Source organism: Trypanosoma cruzi, genomic scaffold (genome assembly GCF_000209065.1).
Source record: "Trypanosoma cruzi strain CL Brener 1047053517131 genomic scaffold, whole genome shotgun sequence".
Lineage (NCBI taxonomy): Eukaryota > Euglenozoa > Kinetoplastea > Trypanosomatida > Trypanosomatidae > Trypanosoma > Trypanosoma cruzi.
Genome location: NW_001849574.1, coordinates 264,981 through 276,803, shown reverse-complemented (window position 1 = coordinate 276,803; position 11,823 = coordinate 264,981). Strand labels below are relative to the sequence as shown.

Below are 11,823 nucleotides of genomic sequence, written 5' to 3'. Positions count from 1 at the left end.
TGTTGACATCGCATCAGCGTCATTTATTTCTTCCTCATCCTCAGAGACAATCCGATCAAATCTCGCTGAAGTCGCAGAAGTGAAGGCCTGCCTCCGACCATACAAGGCCCGCTCAACTATGAGCGGGAATGACGGCCCCTCAATGCTGCCATTGTTGTCGCCACGTACGCAACATCGACACTCTCCAAGCGCCAGTGCTTCGGTAACGACAGTCGCCTCATCCGCCGTGAATCGAGAGGACACACGTTCCTCTCCTTCTTGGAGCGCCGCCAGAATGTTCGTGAATGACAGGTGTGTCCCGAGTAGTTCCAAGAAAGGGCAACAGCCATGTGTGCGTGCTGCCAGCCGGTGTCGCCGGAGAGTCTCCCGCAGGAGACCCAACGTGGATGCATACACAAGACGCAGAGTGCCATCCTTTGTGGTCACGCGCAGCGTCATGTCACGTGAACGCAGACGTCGCTCCATCTCCCTCGCCGGTGCCAAAGTGTTGGCGGCACAACGTGCAGGCCATGTCCGCCGCATCTTCTCCGTCTCCCCTCCTCCTCGGTCCACGTTGAAATAAACCAAAAGCAAAGCAAAACAGGCACAATACAAAAAAAAAAAAAAAAGAGCAAAAAATACATATACATATATATTGCCTTCACGAGTATTCGCAGAGCACATTGAAAAAAAAAAAAAAAAAAAAAGAAACCCGCACTCCTGCACTCACTCCAAAAAACATGTTTCATCACAAGACTCCAAATAACACACATCGCAATGAATTGTGAATAGAGAAAAAAAGACAAAACATTTCTCCTCACAGCTCATTTCGCTCATGGCCTCTCACTATTCATCTTCAGCAACAGCCAGCATATCCACAACAACAACAAAGCACAGACACACGCTGACCCTTGAAGAACGTTGCCAAGCCGCGCCATAGCCTCTAACGCCAAAAACATATACCCCGCCTTGGAAGAAGATGCATTCTCCATAAGCAGATGCAAGACATCCTTCACATTGCCTAGTAGCCACTCTTCCTGCTGCCGCCGTCGTGTGAAGACACCACCTGTGGCGCAATAGAGACCTCCTGCAATCATTAGCACACTGAAGGACTGTGCCAATAAGGACACGACACCGACATACACAGGCTGCTCGGTCGGAAAGGCAAACGTTAGGGCCAAAAGAAGAAGGAGAGTGGCCACCGTCAAAGAGTACCTCAGGTTGTATCCCTTCACTAAATAGACAATGTTAATGCGGTGCAACTCGCAATCAATAACGCTAAAAAAACGACCAAGTGTCGAGACAGGTGTTATTGAATGCCTTCCTTTTGCCGCCATTTCTTGTGTTTCCTGTTGTACAGAACGCCTTCTCGTCTTTTTAATATTGTTTGCCTTTTACATCTAATATAATATGTATATAGGGTTCAATTCCCTCTGACGGGCCTTTATTGGCCGTGGGAAAGGAGCAAACAAATTTAAAAATAAGGGAAAAAAGCAGGAGCAGTGAGAGCACATGACAACACATTCACCAATTCCCACTTCTCATTGCCGTTATTCACGCTGCGGGACTCATCATGCACAGTTTTTGTTTTTGTTTTTTTCTGGAATGACAGAGGTGGAAAAGAGAAGAGAAGTTTCACGTTCATATTTTCCTTCACCGCCCCAAAGAGAAAAAAAAAAAAACCATACAAATACACACACACACACACACACCTCTAACTTTGGTGCGCAGCAGTAATTTATTCAACCCCGTCCGCTCAATTCGCTACGCATTGTGCTCACCATGCTATTGTATCGCATCACATCCGCCATCTCCTGCCGCTTTGCCTCCAACATCCTACCGCCCTCCTTGAGACGATATTCTTCGTAGTTCGGGTACATGGGCCGAAGTCGCCTGTACTGCGCGTAGTTTGCCCAACTCACAAAGAGGAGGCAAAGCGAGAAGTACCACGCATATGGGCGTGTGCGGCAACTGTGCTTTAAATCAAACGTTCGAATGCGCCGCGCTACCCAAAGCGCAATAGATGTCATTTCTCTGCGTTATCGTGTCTGTAGTGACGGTACGGATGCATGCAAACATGTGTGCACAGACACCCATTGTCAGGCACAATCAAAAAAAAAAAAAAGAAAAAAAAAAGAAAAAGGAAGCATATATAAATGAACAAAAAAAAAAGGCTGTATTGTAGTCGCACAGACACACACACACACACGCATGGCTGCTGGAATACATGCATTACATGCCTAAGCATAGATAACCCCCTCCACCGGGTGCATAAATTTCCTTTTTTGTCTTATTACAAAAGGAGGAAAAGCACAAAAAACACACAAAACAAACAAGACAAGGGGTTCTATGAGTGAAATCGATCCTGAAGGTCCTTTGCACCAAAAAGAGAAAAAGTGAAAAGCGAATCCCCACTTCCTTTCACCCCACATCTACACCAAATGCGGCAATTTAAAAAATCCCTCATCTTTTGTGTAAATATTGCCGCCTTTCGATATTCATCCGTCTGCGTGCCTTCTGAGTTCTCCTCCCCTCTTCCTCTTCCCTTTTACTTGCAACGGGGCGAGGCTTGTGGCTCTCAGATGGCAAAGAAGCCCTGAGTGTACTCCTTGTAGTCCGGCGGTGTGCTGTCCAGCCAGTCCATCGCATTCACTGGCATAAGTCCCATCCAGCTTAACTTGACTAAAGCCACTGCAAACGCCAGCAGACATGACGCGATGTACATCAGCTTTGAGTGGCTAAGGGCGCTCCGTATGTTGGCATCCCCCTTCGCCTCCTCCTCAAACTCCTTAAAAACATCATTCGTGCCAAAGATGGACTGCAGAGGGTTCACCACCGCCATGCCTACAAACATGATAGTGAAGATGCCAACGTCATTGCCAACCATCCACATCAAAAAAAGTGTCATTGGCAGAGACTTCAAAGGCTGCATACGGAGATCGTTTAGGAGCCGAAGCGTACGTGCCCGCTGCATATCCTTCTCGCTTGGCGTGGAGTTCGGCTTTGCCATCGCTTCACTTCACAAATAGTCCTTGTGTTTTCCTCTTCGCCCCCTCAAACTTTCCTCCTCACAGCGCAGGCAGACACAAGAAAAGAAAAGAACATAAGCGGTGCACACACAAAAAAAAAAAAAACGCAAAATCACAATGAAGGCATTCTGTTGTTGTTGTTGTTGTTTTTTATTGATTCACGTGACACGCGCACATCCAACAAAGAAGAGCGCGCATGACAAAGAGAGACAAAAAGACAAAGGGAAAGGGAAAGAGACATTGATGGCAATAATAATATTAGAAGAGCGTCAAAAAAAAAAAGTACTGCCCACGCACACCTGCTGCTCGGCGTGGATTATCCCGATTGCCACCACCCACGTATTCGACAGCCCAACAAATCATAAAAACAAATAAAACAAACAAAGCAACAAGAAAAAAAAACCCGTGCCCTTTCCTACCAGCCCGATTCCCCCCAGCCCCCGACCCGTTATTCACCCCCTCCATTTCCATACAACAACTGCAGGCGTTGCTGCCGTCATGGTTTTTTCAACCCCCTTTTTCTCCCTAATGGCATCTAAAACGGTCCAAAGCGCTTGTTGTCCGGCACATCAGCCAAGTTGCTTGGATAACTGTACTTTTTGGGTCCCACCACAAACCAGTAGAATAAAAATCCGATGAAGCCGCCAATGTATCGCGCAGTTTTAAAATCCGACACCATGATGGCGTCATCGATAGTATTGCGAAACCTCCAGCGGCCATATTTTCGCACATTGCAGATGTTGTTCGCCCATGACCCAAAGCAGAGAATACATCCCGTGCACGTGACAAGAGAGACGGCAATTCCATACAAGCTATGAAACTGGCGGAGGGCCGAATGCGTCGGAGCCGAGACAAGTGGCACTGACGGCGTCCTGCTACGCGACACGACGGTTGAGCCAAACCGGCGAATCATTGCCTCCCTAATATCTAACCTTATTTACTTCCGCTAACAAATTCCCTTTTTTTCGGTTTCCTCGCCTTCGTCCCCACCTCCTTCCGTGCGTGCGCGTCTGCGGTGCACTTTCACGTGAAGCGGCAAGCACACACACAAACGCGTACAAAAAATAAAATAACTAAAAAAAAGGGGGAAAATTCTTATTCTATTCCCTGAGAAAAAATAAAAATAAAAAATAAAAAAGAATCAGTTTTTCCATTCTTTTTTTCCAAGCCGCTGCACTGGCAAATGCCTGGCCCTTGTTTGTTCCTTTCTTGCTGCCGCATTGGGCTGTCTTGCCCGCGCACTAATCACCGCCCCTCCCTTCTGCCGGTGGACGGTCAAACATGGCGGCCTCATAGTCCTTCGGGTATTGCAACAACTCATGCGCCATCGGCAGCAATAAAGCCTCTGCAGCAGAAGTCTTTGAACGTCGATTTTTATCCCCACTTGTTGTGCGGTCAAAATATCCTTCCCGCTTCTGAACAGCCCGTCGGAGACCAAAACACACACGACGCCGATGATCTGATGTCAGGCCTGGAATGAAAATGCAGGCTTTTGCTATAAAGTAACCCCACACCTCTTCCGTGGTCTGCGGTGTTTCCTCATCTCTTGCCCTTGAGAGTAAAGTCGCCCCCTCCCCATCGGTGCTGCTGCTGCTGTTGCTGGTGGCGGTGGTGGCAAAAACCCCAAAATTTTGAATTGCCCGACGTCTCGGATGAGGGGGACGCGACAAAAAATGCGGTGGAAGCCGTGAAATTGTCTCCATGATTTGCACAAAGTGAAATGAATTCACAAAACGCGCGTCTTTTCGCTGCAGTGTGGCGCACAGTCCCCATAAAACACCGTCCACAGTGTCACGCTGTATATGCCACTCACGATACGCCGGGCTTTCATGAAATATTGGCGCATTGCCATCGGCCACGGCATGAGCGGCATGCGAGTCAAAACGAAGCGTGGCAGCCGTCTGCATGCCACCCGACTGTCGCTGTTTATCCTCAGAAGAAGTAGAAGGTGCCGGCGCTGAGGAAGAAAGCAAAGGCATAAAAATGCGCAGGAGCTTAAACGCGTGAACAACAGAAGTGAACTTTAACTCCTTGCTTTTGTGGGTAACATGGCGAAATAAAGATAGCACAAGGTAAGTGTGACAGGACTGGCACCAGCGTGGCCTCTTCGCCTCGACGAGGGCACGGGCCTTCTCACCTGCATCATCTACTTTGACGATGGCCAAAAACTCCAACGCATGCAGGGCGTCTTCCGCGGAACCCAAAACACGACCCGATTGACCCCGTTCAATAAAGAAGAGGTGGAGGCGCTCCACACCGAGGGTGGCGATGCCTCGCCTGAAGCTTTCTAATTCCTCTGGTGTCACTATTTCCAAACCCGCAGCGGCACCATCACCAGCAGCGCCACTGCCGTCTTCGTCAAGACGTTTAACTTCAGTCTTATCCTTCATTTGTAACCTCCTCTGTTTCGCCCAACCGGAGTGCGACGCAGCGGGCCCCGCATGGTTTTTCTCCAGGTGATCCAGCTCCCGGGCCATGTAGTGCAGAGCCAGCACCATACTCGTGCAAGCGCAAGTGCTCTTATCCCGTGCCATGCAGTGCAGTGCGAGCTGTAAAGAAGGAAAGCACACATGCAGGTCGTTGTCCATAAGCCCAAACCCGGCAACAAACCCAAAGTCCCTCCCTTGCATGGCGCAGCAGGCCAAAGCACCGTCCACGTTCCCCGCCCAGAATAATCGGGTGGCGTCGCGGAGACGACGACGGTCACTAACATCACGAGCCTCTCCAATCTCCACTCTCAGTCGGCGGCACTCTGTCAAAAAGTGGCTCAAAGAAGCGGCTTTAGGTGACGTTGACAAGCCGGACACAGCGGCATCGCTGTGAAAGCCTTTTGAAAAGTTCATCCGATCATAGGCCGCCTCAACAGCACTGTCCAACGATCGCAAGACAGACCCCCTCGCTAATGAAGAAAATGACGACGATGATGATGCCAACAAGGACGACGACTTACCCTCACGCTCGTGCAGCGGCTTATCTGCGGTGGCCTCCAAAATGGCAATCTTCCTCAGTTCCCGTAGAGCACGCACGGAGCCACCACGCTTAAGGTGACGCCTACGCAGGATGCTTCCAGACCATCCCCGCCAAAACATCACATGCACACACAGACAATGAAGGCTCCCACTCCCTGCCGCTTTCTTCTTGTCTACATAATTCCACCCATCCCCATCAAGTGGAAGGGATAAAAAAGGTGTGACTCAAAAGGAAGCAAAGTAATGATAATTTTTATTTTTTTTTTTTATGTAAAAAATAAATTAAAAAAATGGCTTCACAAACTATCATTTCAAAAATTTCATCGCTCACACATACAGAGAGAGAAAGAGAAAAAAAAAAAAAAAAAGGGATGGAAGAAAAAGAAATATTTACAGAGGGACCAACAAATACGGGGCACGCCGCACCGCCTCTCAGCTCCCGTCCTCAGTGCCATCACAGCAACGAACGCCAATGAATGATGCTGCCTTTAGACAAAAGTGCATCATCTCGTGAGATACGTAGTTTACTAAGCTCCGCCAAAGACAGCTGTGAGACCAATGAACCGCCCAAGAGGGATAACATCCATGGAGAGTCCTCCAGCGGCAAAGGTTGAAGTTGAAAAGAAACGCCAGCCTCAAAAGAAGAAGATTCAGAAGAATTACTCCCGTTAGTCGTAGAAGAAGAAGATGTTTCAAAGGATTCCGATGAAAAAGATGATGATGAAGATGAGGTGCCCGTTGCTGCGGTTTTGCCGCTGCACTCACGCACAGCCTCCTCAAGGAATTTTCGAAGTAGTGGCGCAACGCGTAGCGCTTCTCCCGTCACAATCACAGGCAAAGACGTATCACCCGCGACGGCAGCAATGAGACGTCGCAATGCACCCCCGCCTTCGTCCTGAGGATAGCCGTTCGCTCTTTTGTCAGTTGACTGCACATCCTCCTGGCCGTCGTTACGCCTGCGCTTCGTCCCCACTTCCCCATGTTCATGCAGTGACACAACGCGTTGGTACACCTCCCCTCCAAAGAACGCGACAAGCGCTTTGCGATACGTCTCATCCAATAAATTCACAGCCGCCGCAAAGAAAGAAGAGCCATTTACCGACAGACGCGACAGAAGAGATGATACGTCATTCCCATCTCCCTTTTCTGCGGAAGCTCCGTCTTCCTTCCAATTGTCTCCCTCCTTTGTATCGTCAAAAGCACCTGCATTCTTTTTTGCAAAGTTCTCCTCACCACATAATTCCCCAGTCCCCGTCGTGTGGGGCTTCAAAAGGTGAAGCAGTGACCCGGAAGCAGACGCCGCATACTTCACCGAGACGCCGGACTCCACGCGACTGACAGAAAGCGCCCTGAGAGACGCGTGAAAGACAAGTGAGTCCCGCAGTCCCACCGCAAACGTGTCCGCCACGACGTCTGACAGCGCTATGATTGTTCGCACCCCCAGTTTCTCAAACAGAAACATCAAAAGCCTTTCTCGGTATTCGGAGGAGGCCTGTATAGGGAAAATAACGACTATATTCCGGTTCAACACGTGATCTCGAAGCCTGGAGACAAGCTGCAGCGCCGCCTTCTGCTTGGATGAAGCAACTGTTTCAGGCAATGATGAGGACGATGCGGGGGTATACCCCAACAGTTCTGCAGGTATCGGGCCGTCCTCAAAGAAAGGGTGAGTCTCGCCTGAGCGGCACAAGTACGTTGCCAAATCCCTCACTATTAAAACGATGAATCTCGCATCGGTATCACTGACGGCGGTAGTGCGCTGCAAAGAGAGAGAACTGTTGCCAGTGGAGTTGAGCATTCCACTCACAGAGTGCAATGAAACGCGTGTTACGCCCCTCGCTCTTCAAATCCCTTTTTTATTTTCTGTTTGATTGTTTGATTGTTTCCCCTCCCACTCCCTCTCTTCTGCTTTCCTGCCTGCATGCCAACAAGAGGAATGAATGCAAAATAACAAACAATCGCGGTAAAATCAGCGGAATAAAGAAATACATTTAAAAAAGCGGCACGCCGCAGCGTGTCGCTGGTGTAAGTGGCGCAGCAAACACCCTTCAGGGTCAAATGAGCTGCCCAGTCCATGCAACACTAAGAGAAAAAATTCGGCCAAGTCGCGGAAAAAAAAAAACACAAACAAATAAATAAACAAAAAAAGACGCATATACAAGAAACCAGATAATGTATTCATCCGTTAATTTAATTTTATTTGTGTTTATTCCGGATTCCTCCTCAAACAGCACCAAAATGTAGCTCTCACCGAAGTATGCTTACGAAAAATAATAATAATCACTTCTACAACACATCCTATATCCCAAGCATCTCAAAAGGAAAGCAGGAAGTTTTTTTTATCACCATCGTTCAAATTCACTTGATTTTTTTCTTTTCCATGGCTGCCGCTGCAGTCCGCTTCCTCCGCAAATTCGCCGCGCGCCTGGTTTCGAAATATGCCATAACAGCACGCATTATGAAGGTTGTGATGGCAAATACCCATATACCACGGTTCTGCCACCACGCCTTTTGGCTCCTGTCCGGACGTGAGAGCAATGTGTTGTCAGGGGGGACGTAGCCGTAGACCCAACTGCGATCCGTCGTATTGTCTTCGGTACGGAGCTGCAAATTAAGAGAGAATTCGTGTTCTGAGAAGAAGCGGAACGTGAAACTGCCGGATCGTCCTCCCTCCAACTCGACGATCCCCGTCGCTGTGCGTGCCATCGAAGGAACATCACTGAGTGTGGAAGGTGACATGCTCTTCGACTCGGAAACAAATAAGAAGGATGCCTGGGCTGTCGGAGCTGCGTCAGTTTCCTCCACTTCAGAGAGGCCCCGCTCAAGAACTCCCACGACAGCTGGCAGAGCCCAAGCAGTGACAGTCCCACTGGTTGAGCCCGAAAACCGCAGCTGAACATCAATCCTCAGCAGAGATGGGTGTGCATCCACCATTCCAGGCGTCGGCATCTCCCCTTCCATCGGGCGCGGGTAGTTGAAATGCTCCAGCGACAATTGCTCCGCACTTCCCCTGCGCTGCTCACCAATGGGGATTAACTCCCCGTGTATGTGTTCAGGAAAGATCGGTGAGGCCCTTAGGGCGAGGGTTGCGTTAAACACCCCATACCTCCCGGATATAACACTAACTGTAAAGGGCTGTACGATAATCTGCTCAAACAGCGGCATGTTCGATGCCGTACTCAACCCGTCATCCCCCGCCAGTACTAAAGAAGCCAAAAAAACAGATACTACGGCGCAGTAAAGCAGTACAACAGCAGTACATCGGCCGTGGCCCATTTAGTGACACACGCTACGTTCCCCGTGGCCGCGGTCCCCTGTTATTTGCCGTCGCTTAAACTGCCCTGGACGCGTAAAAAAAACAAACAAAAAAAGAAGCAATTAAGTAAAAAAAAAAAGGCACACACACACACACACACGCACGCACATGAGACAAAACGACGCTTGGTTGAGTGTGGCAGAAAGAATCAGGCGTATTCCATGCTAGCGACGGTGGAGAACAGAGGGAGGGAGTGCGAGTGAGTGAGTGAGCAAACGGAAGAACATCGGCTTTCTGATAATGAGCACGCACAAAAAAAAAAAACCAAGCGACAATTATCCACCTCATTACCAGAAGCATCGCCAGCCAAAACGCAAATGCCAATATAACGAAAGATCAACCACACACCCACTTAATTCTTCCATCATTTGCGGAGCCTGTGAGAAAACATCAAAGCGTTTTCAACCCCATGCCCCTGGAGAAGGTATCCAGAAACAGTAATTAGTAGCAGCAACAGCAATGAACAGGGTCATAGATTGGCAATTATGAGAAGGTAGTGGGAAGGTGTTTATAAATGTGTGGAAAAAATGGCAAAAAAAAAAACCACCAGACGTCAGTCTACATGTCCTAATGCACCGCTCACTTCCTACAGTGGATAAGCATCAAAAGATTTTTTAAAAAAAGGGTCAAAAATTCCTGCCTTGTCACTTTTTTTTGTTGTTGTTTTGTTTTTTTTAGTTCGTTGTGAATGAAAGGTCAAAGTGGGGACCAGGGCAACATAAGCACAGATTAATATCATATACGCATGCATGCCCCCCAAGTGTGAGCCATAAAGACTAAAAATGAATTAGATACAGAAACAGAAAAAAAAAAAAAGAAAAAAAAGAATAGAAAACATAAGAACAGACGTTAAAAGAAAACTCCAACAGGGTTTAATTTCCTGCTAGAAAGAAATTAAATCCGGTTGTTTCATACACGTGACTGTGTTCGTGTATATATATATATATATTGTACGCGCTGACTCTTCTCTCACATGCTTCAGACCAAATATATTGTTTTCAAATTTGTTGATTTCCTCCTTCTTTACTAAACCTCTTTATTTCCCTCTTCTATTTTTTTTTGTCATTTTGTTTTATTTTTTTGTTTTTGTTTTTCTTTAATTTCCTCTTTGGGTATTTGCCCAAATGATCCACTGAGAAAGCCACGGGTGGCTCTGTGTGCATGCTGCCTGGCCGCTCCCTTGCCGTGACTTTGACACCAAAATAATGCCCCCCCCCCGCCCGCTGTTTTTTTAAAGCACAGACGCGGACCGCTGACAAAAAGGGATAATAATAAAACAAAAAAACGAGGATTTCAACAGACACACAAACACACCTCCTCCGGGAAATACGCAGTTTTGCTTCACTGACAAGACCCCTTCCCAAATTCCTTTTCTTTGCGTGCTTCCATTTTGCTTTTTTTATTATTATTCTTTATTTTTTCTTTTCTTTTCTACCCGATTATTCTCTCATTTCCCCTCTCGTTTGGTTTCTCCAGTCCTCGTGTCACCTGCGCCTCTTCTTCGTAAGCAGCGAGGCTAAGTCCTGCTCCACCTTCGCACGACGGTGGATCTCGTCCAGCTGCTCCCGAAAGACCTCAATGAACTCCGCATCCAGCCTCTGTCGCTCAATGAAGGGATTTCTGTGAACGTTCTCAATGATGGACGTGAGCATCTCCATCCCGCCCGGTGTTTGCCCCTCGCTGGCAACAAAAAGCATCATGAGGTACGCATTGAGGGCCGCCTTGGTGAACAGAAGATAATCCGTTTTGGCACCGAGCAGAGCCCGAGTGGCGGCGTACAGAACAAGAAGCTTCTTGTGCGGATCATCGTTAAAATAGTCATGTATGCGCTTCGCCAATATACCAAAGACATGAGAGGAATTGAGGGGTGTGTAGAGAAAAATGGTGTCATCGAGCCGCTTCATGCTCTGCTCATCCACGCAGCCATCAACGAGGTCACAAATGGCTTGAATAACACTGGGGCTCACCGACTTGTCCGCCTCACCGCAGTTGTTATACGTGGCGCCAAGAAGTGATTGAAGGCGGGCGTCAAGCGTCATCTCTGGTGTGGGACGTTCCCGCGTGAAAAAGGTCGGCGGTGGCGGGGCTGCCTGCGAGCCCACCATGACGCCCATGGTGGGTAGCGACACCATCGCTCCGGCGTCAGCTGCGGGAGCCCCCGGGCCTGCCACAAGTGCCCCCATCACACCGCCAAGCCCAAGAGCCGGTGGCGGCATCGCAGTGAAATCGCCATTCGCATCATCATTACCGAGCGGAGCCGGCTTCCCTCGCCGCATCCTATCCGCCATCGTCATGGTGTGGTTGCTCTTCCCAAAACTAATGCGCAACGTGGCGCCCCTCAGAAGTGCATTGTTAAGTGCTATGCGGGCCGCGCGTGCATGCTCGATGCTATCAAAGTGCCCAAAGGCAATACCGCTAGATTGGATAAACTTAGAATTAATGAACCCTTCAAAAGGCTCAAATAAATCCTCGACATCCCCCTCCGTCACATCGGAAGCTAACTGTCCAAGGTATACCACATTGGTGGGAG

General features: G+C 48.6%; 9 protein-coding genes across 9 annotated transcripts, besides 12 other annotated features; all 9 read right to left on the bottom strand.

The window, feature by feature from the left end:
- On the bottom strand, nt 1–663 carry Tc00.1047053509055.69 (hypothetical protein, conserved; the record flags this gene model as incomplete). Its single annotated transcript, XM_801778.1, has 1 exon — nt 1–663. A coding segment is annotated over one exon (663 nt), but the record flags the coding sequence as incomplete, so codon positions are not given.
- Nucleotides 1–11,823: a sequence feature (heterozygous, non-Esmeraldo-like haplotype).
- Nucleotides 666–690: a microsatellite.
- On the bottom strand, nt 813–1,316 carry Tc00.1047053509055.60 (hypothetical protein, conserved; the record flags this gene model as incomplete). The annotated part of the gene is made up of 1 exon (XM_801777.1): nt 813–1,316. The coding sequence occupies one exon, from the start codon at nt 1,314–1,316 to the stop codon at nt 813–815; it is 504 nt and encodes a 167-aa protein (XP_806870.1).
- Nucleotides 1,663–1,691: a microsatellite.
- Tc00.1047053509055.54 (hypothetical protein, conserved) lies at nt 1,722–2,009 on the bottom strand (the record flags this gene model as incomplete). Its single annotated transcript, XM_801780.1, has 1 exon — nt 1,722–2,009. One exon carries the CDS (start codon nt 2,007–2,009, stop codon nt 1,722–1,724), a length of 288 nt encoding a protein of 95 aa, XP_806873.1.
- Nucleotides 2,091–2,121: a microsatellite.
- Nucleotides 2,558–2,989, bottom strand: Tc00.1047053509055.50 (hypothetical protein, conserved; the record flags this gene model as incomplete). The annotated part of the gene is made up of 1 exon (XM_801776.1): nt 2,558–2,989. One exon carries the CDS (start codon nt 2,987–2,989, stop codon nt 2,558–2,560), a length of 432 nt encoding a protein of 143 aa, XP_806869.1.
- On the bottom strand, nt 3,544–3,921 carry Tc00.1047053509055.44 (hypothetical protein, conserved; the record flags this gene model as incomplete). Its single annotated transcript, XM_801779.1, has 1 exon — nt 3,544–3,921. The coding sequence occupies one exon, from the start codon at nt 3,919–3,921 to the stop codon at nt 3,544–3,546; it is 378 nt and encodes a 125-aa protein (XP_806872.1).
- Nucleotides 4,121–4,146: a sequence feature (AT_rich).
- On the bottom strand, nt 4,250–6,097 carry Tc00.1047053509055.40 (hypothetical protein, conserved; the record flags this gene model as incomplete). The annotated part of the gene is made up of 1 exon (XM_801775.1): nt 4,250–6,097. The coding sequence occupies one exon, from the start codon at nt 6,095–6,097 to the stop codon at nt 4,250–4,252; it is 1,848 nt and encodes a 615-aa protein (XP_806868.1).
- Nucleotides 6,224–6,269: a sequence feature (AT_rich).
- Nucleotides 6,315–6,364: a sequence feature (T-rich).
- Tc00.1047053509055.30 (hypothetical protein, conserved) lies at nt 6,432–7,775 on the bottom strand (the record flags this gene model as incomplete). Its single annotated transcript, XM_801774.1, has 1 exon — nt 6,432–7,775. The coding sequence occupies one exon, from the start codon at nt 7,773–7,775 to the stop codon at nt 6,432–6,434; it is 1,344 nt and encodes a 447-aa protein (XP_806867.1).
- Nucleotides 8,089–8,141: a sequence feature (T-rich).
- Nucleotides 8,336–9,253, bottom strand: Tc00.1047053509055.20 (hypothetical protein, conserved; the record flags this gene model as incomplete). Its single annotated transcript, XM_801773.1, has 1 exon — nt 8,336–9,253. The coding sequence occupies one exon, from the start codon at nt 9,251–9,253 to the stop codon at nt 8,336–8,338; it is 918 nt and encodes a 305-aa protein (XP_806866.1).
- Nucleotides 9,375–9,402: a microsatellite.
- Nucleotides 10,097–10,128: a microsatellite.
- Nucleotides 10,346–10,391: a microsatellite.
- Nucleotides 10,659–10,726: a sequence feature (A-rich).
- Nucleotides 10,778–11,823, bottom strand: Tc00.1047053509055.10 (RNA-binding protein, putative; the record flags this gene model as incomplete). The annotated part of the gene is made up of 1 exon (XM_801772.1): nt 10,778–11,823. A coding segment is annotated over one exon (1,046 nt), but the record flags the coding sequence as incomplete, so codon positions are not given.